Source organism: Poromitra crassiceps, assembly GCF_964638095.1.
Source record: "Poromitra crassiceps genome assembly, chromosome: 5".
Taxonomy (NCBI): Eukaryota; Metazoa; Chordata; class Actinopteri; order Beryciformes; family Melamphaidae; genus Poromitra; species Poromitra crassiceps.
This window is the reverse complement of record NC_139642.1, coordinates 56,738,727-56,757,987: the sequence shown is the minus strand read 5'-3', so window position 1 is coordinate 56,757,987 and position 19,261 is coordinate 56,738,727. Positions and strand designations below refer to the sequence as shown.

Below are 19,261 nucleotides of genomic sequence, written 5' to 3'. Positions count from 1 at the left end.
GCCCCGTTGCTACCAAACATTTTACTCCTTTTCTGCTGCACTGGCAGCACTTTAGCCTTCCTCACGCAAAAACTAACAGCCGAACAGACGAGAAGCACAGCAGTGCAGACAGGAAATAGAGCCGCTGAATGACTTCCGGGTCAACGTGGTTCGTGTTTGTCGAGTGAAGCGGAAATAGCAGAGCGCGCGCCTCCTGCCGGCTTGGAGGGGCACGATACGATCCAACTTGAGTCACACTGAAAATAAAAATGAATTTTTCGCTATCTATCTATCTATCTATCTATCTATCTATCTATCTATCTATCTATCTATCTATCTATCTATCTATCTATCGCGCTCTGTCTGCTCTAGAATTGTGCAGAACAGTTATTTTATTTTAAAAAACCTAACCGGAACTCCTTATATTTGCTAGCCCTGCCTGCTGGACTTGAACTGACTTGAATCCGCCGAGTTTGTAACTCCGCTTCTTTAAAACCAGATTTTTATACTAGCGTTAGCGTTAGTTGCCTGGTTCCAGACCCGCCACAGTGTTGTGCGCAGACGAGTTGTCAATTAACTCTGAATATCAGGTTAGGGCTAGCCTGGCGGCTACTAGTGTGGCTAGGCTAGGACTGTTTGTTTTCGTTGGCCGTTTTCGTCTTTTTTGTAACGTTAACGAGTTGGTCGTTGCCAACTACTCGTTATCGCAATGATCGAAGCAAACCACGATGTCGGGCGACATTGAGAGGACATGTCGTCTATGTAAAAAAGATGTTTGTTCAAGGGGTCATCACAAACACAAGAAAGTTATTCGGCGTACTAAACAAAGGGAGGACATTAAGCGATCGTTTCCTAGATCTTGGGGTAATTCTCCCATGTAGACCCGGTCTCTATTCTGGGAGGATTTGTGCTAAATGTTTTCGATTGCTTGTCAGGGTTGAAGAATCGCAAGTGATTCTAAAGAAATGGCAGTCGGACCTTAACGGAGACGGACAGGACGAGGGATGCTCGCGGGACCGTCACACGCCAATAAAGACGCGACGGAAAAAGAAGCTGTGTCCGGCGGCATCTCCTACCAGTACCACAGAGGTAAATTAACACACTGTCAGCAGTGACAGGCTGAAATGTGACAAAATAACACAGCTTGTTCACTGTAACGTTAGCATGTCACGGTAAACCCAGCCTCCACGTGATCTCTATGTGCTATCACACAGTCACGAAGAGTCGGACGGGGAGGGGCGGGTGTACCTCCCTTGATAGACCACTCCATCCGTAACCTCGCGTCACCAGGCTCTTCTCGGCGAGAAAGAGCCTGGCTCCCGCCCACAATTGATTTTGTCACCCTACTGGTTCCCGCCTAGAGCCCGCCCTAGACCGGATGGCAGCGTTTCTAGCTCGTCAACTTTCACGTTAACTTGACAATTTGACCCAAGTATCAGAATCCTCTTTCACCGTTTTGACCGGTGTGTCAGGCGGTGGTGGCGGAGATGCCATATTGCATAAACGTTTTGTTTTATGTAACGCTAGCTTTGTTTTGATCAGACTCTAGTTTAGATAACATCACCGCGTCAAGCTAACGGCAACAAAGACGTTGTTAGGCGCATTGCCATCCGGTGTTAATTCTGGGTCCGGGGTTTACGCCCCCATGACAAAAAGCGGGGTGGAAGGTGCCCAGACCATACATATATATAAAGGCTAGATAGCTTACCCGCGCTGCCGGCCAATGGAGAGCGACGTCGTCGCATGACGGCCATCTTGCTACAGGGAGCTACTAGGAGTTATGAGCATCTGTTGTTGGGTTAGTATGGCAACATCAGATGATCATAACTCCTAGGGAAATGGATGAAACTGCATCAAACTTTGTGCCTGAATCCCTCTCATGGCATAGATGCTTCGGTTTAATTTTGGTGTAATTTGGAGCCCATCAAAAAAATAGTGTTTTTAGTGTTTTTTTTTTTTTTTTGTCGTATCTCGGGAACGGAATATGCTTGTAATAAACCAAACCGTTTGTAAATCCGTCAAGATTTCAGCGAGTTATGAGTATTTTTGTCTGTGCAGGTCACCAGCTACCATAGAACGTATGTTTTGTTAGCGTTCCATTTGCAGAAAACTTGAGCTGGGAAGTTCACTGTTCATTGGTCAGATCCAGTCGCTAGCCAGGCTAGCCATTGTTAGCCATTGTTAGCAATAAAATTGACAACATGGCATTTCGCGGCAATTTGCGCATACAAACACTGCAGCCTCATGTCCACACAGATAGAAGTTAGGCAGTGCTGTGTGTACAGCTGATTTAATGAGACACAAACAAAACAGAAGTGCTAAACAACATTACTACGATTATACTACTACTGTTGTTGCGCGGCGCAGCCATCTTGGATTTTTGAGGTTGGGGCTGCTGAGACTCCTACGAGTTTGGAATGGGACATACCAGCTCTGATGACGTCACCGCCCAGCTCATGACCTTTGAAGTCGTAAGATTACCAGTCCCCAGTTATAAAGGAATGCACGATATGGCCCAGACCATGCTACTCCATCCGCCAACCAGCTTTGCACACAGAGCACATGCGCAGTGCAACAGATGGCGTCATCACTCTGCGACAACTACACATTCATTCAACCACAACATTGCCGAAGCGCCCTGTATTTTTAGCAAAGGAGCTAACAATAGACACACGCGATGGCTACCACCAATGTGAACGATTTTTGCAGGTTATGTAAGAGAAACCTTCGTTCTAAAGGCAAGTTGGGCAGCTGCAAACCACTCGTGAAGGGGGTATTTCTACGCCTGGAGAGGGTTGGTGTGAAACTGCACCAACGGGATAGCAAATCCTGTCGGATTTGCCAAACTTGTTCCAATTTCATTACAAGAGCAGAGGAAACATTGAGTACTCTCCAGAAATGGAATCGGAGCGAAGAATCAAGCTCAGAACAAGAGGTAGGAACGCCAACAAGACTCAAAGCGGGATAGAGTGTTTTCTCCGAGGAAAACGCCACGGACAATATTGAATAAAAAAGAAACTACTTCGTGACTGATAGCACATAAAGTTCACGTGGAGGCTGGGTTTACCCAGGCTAGTCCCCATCCCCCCATGTGATGGGGATGGGCATTTATTATTGTGCTTGCTGAAAAGCAAGGCACACTCTTAAAGTCCGACATACTTATCATTATATCTGCCACAAAGTTTGGCGCGTAAAAACTCCACACCGCACCACATAGACGTGCCAGACCTCAAAATGAGCGGCTCATTGAGGACATGTATGCTATGACTTTGCTAAGGGTTTGGTCAAGCGGTTTGGGCGCTATTCGCGATTAAGCGCCAATTTTTTTCCCATTCACTTGAATGGGGTTTCAAAAAATCTTGCATTTAATTAGCGGTATCTCACAAATCATATGCCCAAAAACTACCAAACTTGGTAGGGAGATGCACAGAGGGACACACCGTTGCGGATATAATCGACTTCCAAAGTTCTGTGGGTGGGGTCTATTTCACAAAAAATGCCATAACTCTGGAACACAACATCCGATGCTAACCAAACTTGGTACAGGTGTGGCCGGATATACTCTGAGCTGAGAGAAAAAAATGTTGTGTAATTTCGCCTCTAGGGGGCGCTGTAGCAACATCAAGTACCTGTAGCTCACAAGCCATAACAGCGACTTCCCAAATTGGGTCTATATGTTCATAGAGTACTCTTCTACTCTGGCCTAAAAAATTACACCGATTGACCTGACGCTGGCGCTATAACAGCCATCCTTACATTTTGGTCCATAACTTTAGGACCGTAGCTTCTACAATCAAAATTATTTTTTCACAGATTTCCTTGGCTCGCCCCATGTTTACTCATTGCTCTAATAATCAAAAAAAAATACTCCTATTGACCTGGTGGTGGCGCTATAACAGCCCTCTTCACGTTTTGGGCCATAACTTTTTAACTGTAGCGTCTACAATTGAAATTCTTCCGCCCCTGGATTCCTTGGCTCCTCCCACTTCTACTCACATAGGCCCGCCCATAACTACTTAGTCCCCCCTAGCTGCATGGGCAGGGACCTTGCAAGGCAGGCGGTGCATGGCGAGGACAGCAAGCACAATCTTCTAGTTTGATTTGATGTATTTTCTTAAGTACACAAAGTGGTGTTTATGACCAAAGCCATAGAAGGCCTCATCAAGTGAGCATGCTGACAGTCACTGATTATTCTTTTTTACATCCACATCTGTTTTACATGTAAATCATTTTGCAATTTCCCCCTTTTCCCATTCTTTTCTTTGTCAATTTCATTTTTTCTTGTCCCAGGACTGTCAGCAGCCGTCTCCTCCTGCCTCATTAGCAGCCGCATGCAGTCGAATCGACACCCCAGCAGAGAATGATTCACCTGCCGAGTCAGACCAACAACAACCAAACCAGCTGGACCTGAATCAAGGTGTTTTGACCTCCACTGCCAATGGCTGGCAAGTTGTCAGCATCCAAGCATCCTCAGACCCCGACACCGTCCCCACAGACTCCTCAGATGCTAACACCATCCCCACAGACCCCTCAGTGGTGATGACAGGAGGAGACACAGGCAAGAGCAGACAGGTGCTGTCACCAACGAGAGCTGCTGCAGGCAGTCGGGGACAGCAGCAGCCACAACAGTTTGTAGTCGCCCAGGCTCCAACATTGCAGGGTCAGCAGCTGCAGGTCACCCATGCCCAGCAGAGTCCTGCTGCATCTGCTGCTGGAGCTGGGCAGCAGTTTCAGATGGTGTCCTCTCCTAACAGCCAGCACAACATAACCACAGCCGGCAGAGCAGGAAACATAACTACGCCCAGTCTCATACAGGAAACCATCCCCATACAGAATCTAGGTTTAGGTAATATTAGTGTTTTGCAAAACCAGCCCCAGTTCCTGACTAACATGCCTGTGTCCCTTAACGGAAACATCACTTTGTTGCCAGTCAGTGCTGGAACGGGCGGGATGACTCAGACGCAGAGCAGCAATGGAGCTGTGATGGGGACATTTCAGCAGAATACAGCTGCTTTGGGTGTCCCGATACAGCCAGACTACAGAGATGGGCAACAACCGCAGCAGATCCTTATCCAGCCCCAGCATCTTATCCAAGGCGGAACACCCCTCCAGACCGTCCAATCCAGTACTGTCTCGTCCGCAGGCGGTCAGGTATTTGCTGCTCCAACACTCAACCGGAATGGCATTCAAAACCTCCAAGTTATACCAAACACGGGCCCCATCCTGCGCACTCTCGGCCCAAATGGCCAGGTGAGCTGGCAGACCATCCAGCTCCAGAGCCCGGCAGGAGCGCAGATCACGCTGGCCCCAATGCAGTCTCTTCCCCAGCTGGGCCAGGCTCGGGGAGCTACCGCAGCTGGAGGGGTGGCTGTCAACACAGTGCAGATTCCAGGCCTCCAGACCATCAATCTCAACACACTCAGTGGCTCAGCACTGCAGATGCACCAGCTGCAAGGGGTTCCCATCGCCAACCCTGCAGGTCAGTCTTTTGAGTTTACTCTCATGTTTCTAAAAAGTTTGAGCTGTCGTAGACTAGGGCTGTCAATCTTCCTCTATAATCCAATTCAATTTTCAGTGCTTCATTATTTTAATATTCGATGTTTATTCTAATCTTTAATAAATGTTTAATGGTCAAATTTAGCGTATTTCTCTGTACCTGATATAAGCTTAAGCCTAATGTCTATCATGGATGGATGTTGGTGTTATGTACCGTTCTGTCCATTAGAGGGCAGTCCAACCACTCAAATAAATTTCTGAAAGGAATGTCTAGAATATTCAAAATAACATTATGTTTATCACAAATAGTCCACCAATGATGTTTAATAAAGAAAACATTGCAGGGCTCCAGAGTGTGACTTGGCTTGACTATGCGCCCTAAAATCTGCCCAGTATGACTAAACATTTTCATTGGTCGCACCATGCACCTAACATTTAGCAGGTCTGTGTGTGTGTCTGTGTGCTCTGTCTCCACAGCGCACAAGACTGTGACTGTGTCGAGATTCGCCATATAAAAAAATTATAATCAGATTTTATTAATATTTATTAAAATGGAATTATATTCAAACCTTGAAATTCATTCCAACAGCCCTATCCTAGAAACTGGATAGCCCCAAATGGCCCTTGAGTGTAAAAGTGCCATCTATGTGTGTCTGGGGCAACCCAAATTTCCTATTCAGAAGATCAAAGGATGCAAATTGACCATCAATGTACTCTGATGGAAACCAGCCCCTATTTTGGGGCTGTACTGTATTTTGAGCTTTACCAATTACCACTTGTGGGCACTACAAATTCAAAAGGTTTATCCGATTATTGACCACATAGATTTTTATGAAATTATGTTGACATGCTCTAGCATCATATCCAAGTCACTTGCATGGGAGTAGCAAATGACTAGTTTGTCGTTTTTGGATGAACGATTTCATTAATGTCTGTATATCTGTATTTCAGCCATACCTCCAGACCTCCAGCAGCTGGCCAATATCACTGAGTTCCCATTCACTCCTGCCCATGTGAAGAGTGAAGATGATGAAGAGAAACCTCAGTCCTCACAGCTTCATCAAAGCCAAACTGAGGAGAACAGAGAGGCAGAGCCTCTAGGCAGCAGCTCCACTGAACAGATTAAAATAGAAGCTGAAGGAGAGGACTGTGGAGTATCAGAACCAGCCAGGAACTTACTTTTTAGTTGCTCAGAATGTGGTAAAACATTTGAGCGCAAGGGGCATCTGCAGCAACACATGAGAGTACATACTGGTGAGAAACCATTTAGGTGCTCAGACTGTGGTAAACATTTTCGTCATGAAGGAAACTTGAAGAGACATTTGATAAGCCACACAGGAGAAAAACCATTTAGTTGCTCAGACTGCGGTAAAAGATTTGGTGATAAAGGAAACTTGAAGAAACACATGAGAGTCCACACAGGCGAGAAACCATTTAGTTGCTCAGTTTGTGGTAAAATATTCAGTCAGAGTGGAGCATTAACGTCACACATGATAACTCACACAGGGGAGAAACTGTTCAATTGCTCAGTTTGTGCTAAACCTTTTGGTCACAAAGGATACTTGAAGATACACATGAGAATCCACACAGGGGAGAAACCATTTAGTTGCTCAGACTGTGGTAAAAGATTTGGTCATAAAAAAACCTTGAAGAAACACATGATAGTCCACACAGGAGAGAAACCATTTATTTGCTCAGTCTGTGGTAAAAGTTATAGTAACTTGAGCTCACACATGATAGTCCACACAGGAGATAAACTTTATATTTGCTCAGTCTGTGGTAGAAGGTTTAGTGGAAATGGAAACTTGAGAAGACACATGATAGTCCACACAGGCAAGAAACCATTTAATTGTACAGTCTGTGGTAGAAGGTTTAGTCAAAATGGACACTTGAAAACACACATGATAGTCCACACAGGCAAGAAACCATTTAATTGTATAGTCTGCTGTAGAGGTTTTGTTAATAGCACAGACGTGAAGAACCACATGGTAGTCCACACAGGAGAGAAACCATTTAATTGCTCAATCTGTAGTAAACGTTTTGGTTTTAAAAAGGACGCGAAGAGACACATGAAAGTACACGCCAGAGCATAACCATGGAACAAGAAGAGAATTACCGAATACTTGCTTTGTAGCCTCCAGATGGATACGAAGTTAAATATCAATTTGAAACAAACGGAAAGCCTTCAGGCACTTTCACCAGGGTATCCGCGGGCTCTTGAAAAGTCTTGAAAGTTGGGAATTCAATTTAGGGAAAATCAAGACCCTTGAAAAGTATTGAATTTCAATACTTTTTTCAGAAAAGTCTTAAGTAAATTTCAAATTCAAGACCCTTTAAAATGTGTTATTTTTTGAATATGTCCAAAGATTTTGATACAAGTTTACGTGAATTAATTTATTTTGGTCCTCACAACAGTGCACATGTTTTGTTTATCAAGTCATTCTCCGCCTCCCCACCGCTCCCCACAGTATCGGCTTGAGAGAAAGTGCCCGGGTCCCTTGACAGAGTGTATTTACGCGGCCCCTCCCCCGGCTACACGAGCAATCAGTGTAGCTGTGAGTGGTCATCACTGACTGATTGCCAAGAAGTCATCAAGTGTTTACAACCGTGCGTAGGCTATTGTTGCAATTCAACGTGATAATGGCTGCTGAACGAGAAGAACCCGAGAACCCCCAGAACTTTTCCTCCGTCAAAAAATACAAATAATATTGTGGGAGTATTTTGGGTAAAAGCACAGATGGTCAGGGAGGATTAAACATGCGGGAACGCCATCCTTATTATTTGCCAAATTCAAGGTAGGCTACGTTAAAACTATACTAGCAATGGTTAAAACGTTGTCTTGCGTCATCATACATCGGATCGGACACAGACCATTTCCACCCGCAGCAGGATTAATGTCAGCTAAACACTTTCATAGGCTAACATGGCTAACGCTAATTAGCACCAGCTATCTTTGCGCTATCTAACTTTAACTTACTTGACTGAGCAAATAACGTCCTGTGTAGGCCAGCATGTCGTTATCAAAACGTATTGCTGTGTGTGTGTGGGGGGGGGGCATCAACATTGAAACTATGACGCCACAGGTCTCTTTCTGAGGAATTGTAGCATTGTATCAGTGACAGTTGATCAGTGTTTCTCACGCCACAATAGAGTTTGACTGCCACATATATTAATTTCAATTCAACCTCTTCATTTTGCTCTCAGAGTGCACCAGATTGATGCATCTTACTTTAAAATGTACATTTTCTTTCAAAAGGGTCCAGGGTCTATCCACCATGATCTCTCCAAATCCTCAGGGAAACACTGTTGTGTGCATGTGCGAGTGAGTGAGTGAGCGAGCATGTTACTGTTATAAATATACTTTTTTTTTCAAGTTTAAATAAACCTTGCCTTTGGGTTAGTCACACAATTTATTCTCTTGAGCTTTATTCCTTCCCAGCCTATCTGAATTATGTTGTATTGATAAAGTGCATAGAAGTTATGGCAAACTAAGACAGTTTAGTTTTGCAATCTCAAACTCAAAATGTATAGTAATTGTGTTAGTTGAAAGTGTGTCGTTGATGTAATCGGTTACAGCTCGAAGTGGCGATGGGGTCTTGAAATTTATTGGAAGGGTCTTGAAAAAGTCTTGAATTTAACTTCAGGATTGCTGCATATACCCTGTTCACACAGAGCCAGGAATAAAGTTAAAATGTCATTAATATAATTCAGGGCATATCAAAGTCTTTAAAAGTCCAAAATACAAGAACGCTGACCAGTTTCGACCATGCACGGTCTTCGTCAGTGTGATTGGAAACAGAGCACATCACGAGAGGAATGCAGTGATTTCCATATAGACAAATAGCCAATTAGTGGCCAGGTGGACAAGATTACATAGGCATATTCACAATAAATCACAATAGGCCATTTGATGATGAACCACAGAAGCCACAGACTAGAAAATGACAACATGTAACAAATTGAAAGTAACTAGTTACAAAAAAAATCTAAAATCTATTTCTTCATTGAGGCCAGGGTACACACAAACATTGAATTTGAAAATCCAGTAAGTTTGTAATAATTCATTGAGACTGTCACCACCTCTGATCGAAAAAATAAAAATAAAACCGTGGCTGATATTACCGTCTTTCGGAGGCTGTGGCGGGCTTATTTTTAAAGCTAGCGTAAGGAATCGAGACGATTGGTTCCAACCATGTCGGGAAGGGGGGTAAATAACGGTCCAAAGGTAGGGTAAATTTTGGCGAGGGAAAAAAATTGGCATGGCCATTTTCAAAGGGGTCCCATGACCCCTCACCTCAAGATATCTGAATGAGAATGGCTTCTATGCATAGGGCTACACACCTTGAGATGCACTTTGTCATAAAGGTGTCTTTCCCTTTGAAAATGTTAAAGCTTTTTATACAATCAACTATCAATTTAACTAATAAAAGTTATTTTGATAATTTATTTTAGATTTAGAATGTGAATTGTCTAGAAATTATAATTCATTTTAATGTCATGCAATTTCACATAACATAAACATTTATTTTTGGCCCACAGCCCTCCATCCAGATAGATTTTTGGCCCTTAAAGAATTGGGCACCTCTGGTACTGACCCCCACATAGGATAAGCAATAACCACGCCCTGTGGCACCGGGATAAGCCAGGAGCAACACTGGAGGGCATGCAGCCCAGCGATTTCATGAACCAACTGAATAGCTCTTGAGAACGGACATTGAAATTAATTATGGTCACCTACCTTCCTTAGCATAGTAATAATAATAATAAGTATAATAATTGTAATCTACACAATGTACACAATCTACAAAAACATGCAATAATATAAACGGTGTTGTGTTCACGTTCATAGCTCATATAATATAATGTATCATATCGTTAATTTCAAGCTCAATTCTTACCCAGAGAAAAGGTACAGCACTGAAAATGTGACAAGCAATAGTTTTTTAAACATCTTTATTTTAAAAGATGAAAAACCCCAGGTGCTTTAGTCCCAAGCTTCAATGCTCCTGGCCAATCCCAGCGCCACAGGGCGTGGTTATTGCTTATCCTATGTGGGGTTAGAAATCACGCGGTACGGACACCCACCCAGTTTAAGAGAGCTATGGTCCCTCTTGTGGTCATTGTGCTGAAAGTCTCTTCTTTTGGCCTTGTTTCTCTCGCGACATCTGGCAACCCTTTGTTACGTCCATTACGTCGCGGAACGGCAGAAGATGGTGGCTGTTGTGTGCAAATCGAGCAAATAGATTATTGACCGGAGGCCTGTTTACCAATTGTTCCCTTTCTTTGCCCAACATAAGACTGTATGGATGGATGATATTATCACGGATATAGCCTAAACTTGAGCCGAGGCTCTAGCTTTGAGAGCAAGAAGAAGCTCCCCTCTCTCCACTCAGGAATGGTTTAGCTGTGAAGCTAACGTTGTTAGAGCTTTTGAAGGACAGTTTGTCAGTAAATATTGCAGGAGGGGGGCACAGTTCTTGTGAAAAAGTCCAAAAGCTGAGAGCGTTGATGAAGCAGCGGCTAACTGCGAAGAGATATGAGCTGTTTGAAAGAACGATAGCAGAGTACGAGGAGGAAGCTTCTCGTTCAAAAGAGATCGATCAAGTGCAGTTACACAGAGCAGGTTGGTGACATTTAAATGTTACTTTCACATTACTCAAACACATGTTTTGTTATGAGCAACTACAAGCAGGGACGTAGACAGAACAAAGCGTTCAGCCTGGGCGAAATCTGAATTTTCGACTAGGGACAAGGACATGGCTGTGGCAGTACTGTGGTTCTTTAGCGATAGACGACTACATTCAGCACAAATTAGCCTAAATGATCCAGCTACGAAACTATAGCAACAAGGGCTGAAACGAGTCGACTTCAATAGCTCAGTGGTCGACGTAGAATAGGTTGTCACCGTTGTGTCGCATATCTGTATTGTTTTCAGGTTGTATTGAGGCTTCATAGCCTGGTAAACCATACTGATCTGATCACGTGAACTCACACGTGATTTCCATATAGACAAATAGCCAATTAGTGGACAAGATTACATAGGCATATTCACAATCAATAGGCCATTTGATGATGAACCACAGAAGCCACAGACTAGAAAATGACAACAGGTAGTAACAAATTGAAAGTAACTAGTTACAAAAAATGACTAAAATCTCTGAACTAATTTATTAACAATGAATACAGTGACAAAAGAATAACAAACCAGGGATGGAAACTGGTGGTGACCTTTAGGTGACAGTCACCTATTTTGTCCCAAAATAGTGAATGATTTTGATTGGTTTTGTGTCTGCCCTGGTATCTGTCACCCTTTTCACGTTTGAATCTCTGACAAACAATACATCATTTGGTTTCGTTCTGCAGCTCAGTCTGGTCTCCAGCCTATGCCAAAGGGGTTTCAGTGGGCGGGACTTGCCTTGACAGACAAACTCCTTCAGTCAATCAGTGTAACAAAACAGGTGACGCCATTGCTGTTCACAAAGGATTAAAACAAAACAGTAACTTCTTGACCAGCTACTATGGCTGAATCCGCTGAAGCCCAGTTGACATCGTTTTCTACAGAAGTGAACGATTTTTGCCGTCTCTGCAAAGAGAACTGTCGGCTAAAAGGCATTTTGTGTAACACAAAGAAAATTTACGAACCAGGAGGACCCGACACGAAAAGCATATTTCAGCGTCTGGAGGCAGTTGGTCTACCATTGCAGCCCCAGGACAACAAATCATATCGTATTTGCGCTAAGTGCTTCAGGCTAATTCAGAAAATAGAGGACTCATTATTAATACTCAAAGAATGGAAACTGTCTGAAGAAATCAGTCCAGAACCAGGCGCAAGTCACCAAACTGCAACAACCACACCAACCAAAGAAAAACGGAGAAGAGAGTTTACTCCATCCAAAATGCCAAAGACATGGAAAAAACAAAGACACCATCCCCCAACAGCGAATCACACCCAGTTGACAACAGCAACAACATCCAATATGCCCCCTGGACAAAGTGTGACAGAGGTAAGTGGCACCAAAGCACCAATAGCTAGTTAATGATGAGACAGAAAGCTTTCAGTCACAGACACAGCATCAACCATTGGGCATCTCTTAACCCCCCTTTACTGTAACAGTTGCTCAAGATATCATACTTGGCCCTACCACATTGCTTTTGGTCTGATACCACTTAGTATTCAAAACATGGTGCATCAGAAATGTGTTTTGTTGGATTGACTTGTGATAAAGTTAATATTCCATCTACTCAGCCTGATGTTTGTGCGGTATGTGCGTATCTCACGAGAAGGCGGGGCGCGCAGGTGCTCCCAGCTCGCTCTCACACACTGTCAATAAAACACACAGAGAAACAGCGAGATGATGGAGTCAGAGAAAAGTAACCAAACGTCCACATCTGTTAACACGATTTCAGACGGAAGCCCGTCTTTTTATTGTCACACGAACACTACAACACATGCATGCGGCCACAACACACACTCATGCTGACGGTGGCCGGTGAAATATGTCCTCTGCATTTTACCCATCCAGGCTTGTCCTTTCCTCCAGGGGGCAGGCCAGGAGCAGTGGCTGCTTTTTCTGTGTGTTAACATCCACATCTGTTTTAAATGTAAATAATTTTGCAATTTCCCCTTTCTCCCATTCTTTAATTTGTCCATTTCATTTATTCTTGTCCCAGGACTGTCAGCAGCCGTCTCCTCCTGCCTCATTGGCAGCCACATGCAGTCAAATCGACACCCCAGGAGAGAATGATTCACCTGCCGAGTCTGACCAACAACAACCAAACCAGCTGGACCTGAACCAAGGTGTTTTGACCTCCACTGCCAATGGCTGGCAAGTTGTCAGCATCCAAGCATCCTCAGACCCCAACACCATCCCCACAGACCCCTCAGTGGTGATGACAGGAAGAGACACAGGCAAGAGCAGACAGGTGCTGTCGCCAACGAGAGCTGCTGCAGGCAGTCGGGGACAGCAGCAGCAGCCACAACAGTTTGTAGTCGCCCAGGCTCCAACATTGCAGGGTCAGCAGCTGCAGGTCACCCATGCCCAGCAGAGTCCTGCTGCATCTGCTGCTGGAGCTGGGCAGCAGTTTCAGATGGTGTCCTCTCCTAACAGCCAGCACAACATAACCACAGCCGGCAGAGCAGGAAACAGAACTATGCCCAGTCTCATACAGGAAACCATCCCCATACAGAATCTAGGTTTAGGTAATATTAGTGTGTTGCAAAACCAGCCCCAGTTCCTGACTAACATGCCTGTGTCCCTTAACGGAAACATCACTTTGTTGCCAGTCAGTGCTGGAACGGGCGGGATGACTCAGACGCAGAGCAGCAATGGAGCTGTGATGGGGACATTTCAGCAGAATACAGCTGCTTTGGGTGTCCCGATACAGCCAGACTACAGAGATGGGCAACAGCCGCAGCAGATCCTTATCCAGCCCCAGCATCTTATCCAAGGCAGAACACCCCTCCAGACCGTCCAATCCAGTACTGTCTCGTCCGCAGGCGGTCAGACATTTGCTGCTCCAACACTCAACCGGAATGGCGTTCAAAACCTCCAAGTTATACCAAACACGGGCCCCATCCTCCTGCGCACTCTCGGCCCAAACGGCCAGGTGAGCTGGCAGACCATCCAGCTCCAGAGCCCGGCAGGAGCGCAGATCACACTGGCCCCAATGCAGTCTCTTCCCCAGCTGGGCCAGGCTTGGGGAGCTACCGCAGCTGGAGGGGTGGCTGTCAACACAGTGCAGATTCCAGGCCTCCAGACCATCAATCTCAACACACTCAGTGGCTCAGCACTGCAGATGCACCAGCTGCAAGGGGTTCCCATCGCCAACCCTGCAGGTCAGTCTTTTGAGTTTACTCTCATGTTTCTAAAAAGTTTGAGCTGTCGTAGACTAGGGCTGTCAATCTTCCTCTATAATCCAATTCAATTTTCAGTGCTTCATTATTTTAATATTCGATGTTTATTCTAATCTTTAATAAATGTTTAACACATTCAGTGCCAAGGACGTCTGTGGACGTCCTAAAAAAAAGTAACGAGGAGTGCCAAGGACGTCTGTGGACGTCCTAAAATCATAATTCATATTATTCCATAATTCTGCTGTTTAAGGTCGTACCTAGCCAGTGAGCATGAATCCCTTCAAGGGATCACACGGCGCCACCTTAAACATCGTCACAGGAGCTGCTCCACCCACCTCAGATCCTTTACTTTGTACAGGAGACAGCGGAGAAAGTGGAAACCGATGCATGCTTTCTGCCAGAGCCGCCCGTATATATTGCTCTGTCTACAGCGGACAGTGGGCTCGGCTGCATCCGCGCTCACAACTGAGCTCTTATGCTTCTATCTATCTCCACACGATTTCCTAGAAAGCCAGCATCCGAAGCCGAACGGCCAAGCCTTTTCGTTCAGTCGCGTTTGCCAGCGCGCATCATTTCCTTCTTGATGGGCGCTGGGATCTGTCCGGGGCAAAAACGAGAAAACAAACTCTGTGCGTGTGGGAGGAGCCCGCAGCTCAGAGGTGGAGAGGGGAGGGGGGGGAGGGGGGAGGGGGGGGGGAGGGGGGGGGGGGGGGGAGAGGGGTGTGTGGCACACAGGCTTCACAGAAACCACACCACACGCCACCACATCAGAAAACACCAGCCAGAGTCAGTGAATGTGCTCGAAATTAGAGTGCAAAAGGTATTCATAAAAGGGGCCATATCTTGGAAAGTAAAAAAAAACGACAGAAAACCCTTGAAAGTGCACTTTTTTGAGAGGCTGTAATTTCATAATGGAACTGTCTAGAAACAAAATTTCTTCTTTGGAAGAAGCAGGAGTGTTCAATGTTTCATTAAAGTCCAGCCCCGTTAATATAGCCATAATAGAAAAAATTCTATAGCTGTTTTCAACTGAATGGAAGTGAATCTGGCACAGGCTCCAGACAATTTTACTGAAGCGCTGTGGCACTGAATGTGTTAATGGTCAAATTTAGCGTATTTCTCTGTACCTGATATAAGCTTAAGCCTAATGTCTATCATGGATGGATGTTGGTGTTATGTACCGTTCTGTCCATTAGAGGGCAGTCCAACCACTCAAATAAATTTCTGAAAGGAATGTCTAGAATATTCAAAATAACGTTAGGTTTATCACAAATAGTCCACCAATGATGTTTAATAAAGAAAACATTGCAGGGCTCCAGAGTGCGACTTGGCTTGACTATGCGCCCTAAAATCTGCCCAGTATGACTAAACATTTTCATTGGTCGCACCATGCACCTAACATTTAGCAGGTCTGTGTGTGTGTGTGTGTGTGTGTGTGTCTGTGTGCTCTGTCTCTACAGCGCACAAGACTGTCAAGACTGTGACTGTCAAGTGTCAAGACTGACTGTGTCGAGATTCGCCATATAAAAAAAATTATAATCAGATTTTATTAATATTTATTAAAATGGAATTATATTCAAATCTTGAAATTCATTCCAACAGCCCTATCCTAGAAACTGGATAGCCCCAAATGGCCCTTGAGTGTAAAAGTGCCATCTATGTGTGTCTGGGGCAACCCGAATTTCCTATTCAGAAGATCAAAGGATGCAAATTGACCATCAATGTACTCTGATGGAAACCAGCCCCTATTTTGGGGCTGTACTGTATTTTGAGCTTTACCAATTACCACTTGTGGGCACTACAAATTCAAAAGGTTTATCAGATTATTGACCACATTGATTTTTATGAAATTATGTTGACATGCTCTAGCATCATATCCAAGTCACTTGCATGGGAGTAGCAAATGACTAGTTTGTCGTTTTTGGATGAACGATTTCATTAATGTCTGTATATCTGTATTTCAGCCATACCTCCAGACCTCCAGCAGCTGGCCAATATCACTGAGTTCCCATTCACTCCTGCTCATGTGAAGAGTGAAGATGATGAAGAGAAACCTCAGTCCTCACAGCTTCATCAAAGCCAAACTGAGGAGAACAGAGAGGCAGAGCCTCTAGGCAGCAGCTCCACTGAACAGATTAAAATAGAAGCTGATGGAGAGGACTGTGGAGTATCAGAACCAGCCAGGAACTTACTTTTTAGTTGCTCAGACTGTGGTAAAACATTTGAGCGCAAGGGGCATCTGCAGCAACACATGAGAGTACATACTGGTGAGAAACCATTTAGGTGCTCAGACTGTGGTAAACGTTTTCGTCATGAAGGAAGCTTGAAGAGACATTTGATAAGCCACACAGGAGAAAAACCATTTAGTTGCTCAGACTGCGGTAAAAGATTTGGTGATAAAGGAAACTTGAAGCAACACATGAGAGTCCACACAGGCGAGAAACCATTTAGTTGCTCAGTTTGTGGTAAAATATTCAGTCAGAGTGGAGCATTAACGTCACACATGATAACTCACACAGGGGAGAAACTGTTCAATTGCTCAGTTTGTGCTAAACCTTTTGGTCACAAAGGATACTTGAAGATACACATGAGAATCCACACAGGGGAGAAACCATTTAGTTGCTCAGACTGTGGAAAATGTTTTGGTGACAAAGAAGCCTTGAAGAAACACATGACGGTCCACACAGGAGGGAAACCATTTAGTTGCTCAGACTGTGGTAAAAGATTTGGTCATAAAAAAACCTTGAAGATCCACATGATAGTCCACACAGGAGAGAAACCATTTATTTGCTCAGTCTGTGGTAAAAGTTATACTAACTTGAGCTCACACATGAGAGTCCACACAGGAGATAAACCTTATAATTGCTCAGTCTGTGGTAGAAGGTTTAGTGAAAATGGACACTTGAAAAGACACATGATAGTCCACACAGGCGAGAAACCATTTAATTGTTCAGTCTGTGGTAGAGGTTTTGTTAGTAGTACAGACATGAAGAACCACATGGTAGTCCACACAGGGGAGAAACCATTTAATTGCGCAATCTGTAGTAAACGTTTTAGTTTTAAAAAGAACTTGAAGACACACATGAAAGTACACGCCAGAGCATAACCATGGAACAAGAAGAGAATTACCGAATACTTGCTTTGTAGCCTCAAGGTGGATACGAAGATAAATATCAATTTGAAACAAACTGAAAGCCTTCAGGCACTTTCACACAGCCAGGAATAAAGTTAAAATGCTATTAATATTCAATTCAGGGCATATCAAAGTCTTTAAAAGTCCAAAATACAAGAACGCTGACCAGTTTCGACCATGCACGCTCTTCGTCGGTGTGATTGGAAAGAGTACATCACGAGAGGAATGCAGTGATTTCCATATAGACAAATAGCCAATGCCAGGTGTACAAGATTACATAGGCATATTCACAATAAATCACAATAAATCACAATAGGCCATTTGATGATGAACCACAGAAGCCACAGACTAGAAAATGACAACCGGTAGTAACAAATTGAAAGTAACTAATTACAAAAAATGACTAAAATCCATTTCTTCATTGAGGCCAGGGTACACACAAACATTGAATTTGAAAATCCAGTAAGTTTGTAATAATTAATTGAGACTGTCACCACCTCTGATCGACTGCTCCACAAGCTCAACACCTTCCACTTTCAGCAGGCTATTGCCATTATGGAAATGGCGTGCCATGGGATCATCATTATTGTTCGTTCTTATGGTATATTTGTGTTTTGCCACTCTTATCTTTCAAACGCCTCTTAGTGCGCCCTATATAAAAACATTCACAAGGGCTAGTGAGGCGATAAGTGGAATTACAATTAAAGTGTTTGTTTTTGTGTATGTCTTTAGTCTTCAAATCTACAAATTCCTTCTGTTGTATGATGTTAGGGCAGTGATTACAGGTGGTGGTTTGTATGCACGTGAATGTCCCTATAGGTCTCTTGAGCCAGTGGCCTTCCTTTCTGGAAGATAACTGTGAGTCTGTGCTTGTAACAGAAAGCAGGGGGAGATTGGAAAATCTCCTTAAGGGGGGAGGGGTCACTCCTAAGGGTATCCCAATTGGATATTTTGAGCCTGTTTGCTACGTGTGACAAAAGTAGACCTGATGTATCTTTTCTCTGTTCGACTGTTGTAGGAGGTCATGACGTCTGATGGAGGCTGCCTTGGTCTGAGCTGTGGAGACAATGCAATGGTCTTATAAGATCTGTCAACAAAGCATTTGGTCACGTGTTGAGCCTGTGTTTTAAAATCAGAGTCCAGATTGCAGATCCTTCTCAATCTTTGAAATTGGCCATATGGGATATTATTTTTGAGGTGGTGAGAATGCAAAGAAAGACCCATAGTGCAACAGAGAATTGTGATCAATAGGCTTTCTGAAAAGTGTATGTAATTTATTGTCATCTCCTTTATAGATGGTCAGGTCTAGGAAGGAGTGTTCCACAGACAATGTTATGTTTCTATTAGTGTTATTCAGATAATTGTAAAAATCAGTCAAATACTAAAGGAGGAAAATAATAAATATGCAATACATCTTAATGTTGTCTCTGAAGTGATTCATTGCAGAGTTAAAGACATTCAGACTTCCAAAGTCCTCAGTAGAGGCAAGCCTACTCGGGGGCAAAACTAGCACCCATACTAGTCCCTTTACATTGCCTGAACAGTCTATTTTGAAACAGGAACACATTATTATTCAAAACCCACTGTAAGTACACTGATTAAGCCTGTAGGGGGTGTCAGCCCCTCTCTGTCTGAAAGATAATGATTGACAGCTCTCATGCCATCAGAATGGTCAATATAAAGAGCTGTCCATTGTGATTGGATGGTGCCGGTAGCCTTGGAAGTTGGAACACTTGTCAAGTTAAAGGAGGACCGCACACACAGACTTTTTTCATTCTCAATTATCTCTTTTAATTCAA

General features: G+C 44.0%; 1 protein-coding gene across 1 annotated transcript; it reads left to right on the top strand.

The window, feature by feature from the left end:
• Positions 1–730: 730 nt before the first annotated feature.
• LOC310776634 (uncharacterized protein) lies at positions 731–18,546 on the top strand (the record flags this gene model as incomplete). Its single annotated transcript, XM_083636808.1, has 7 exons — positions 731–741; positions 915–1,068; positions 4,270–5,458; positions 12,340–12,479; positions 13,147–14,311; positions 16,294–16,586; positions 18,481–18,546. The coding sequence occupies 7 exons, from the start codon at positions 731–733 to the stop codon at positions 18,544–18,546; spliced, it is 3,018 nt and encodes a 1,005-aa protein (XP_083492934.1).
• Positions 18,547–19,261: the final 715 nt, after the last annotated feature.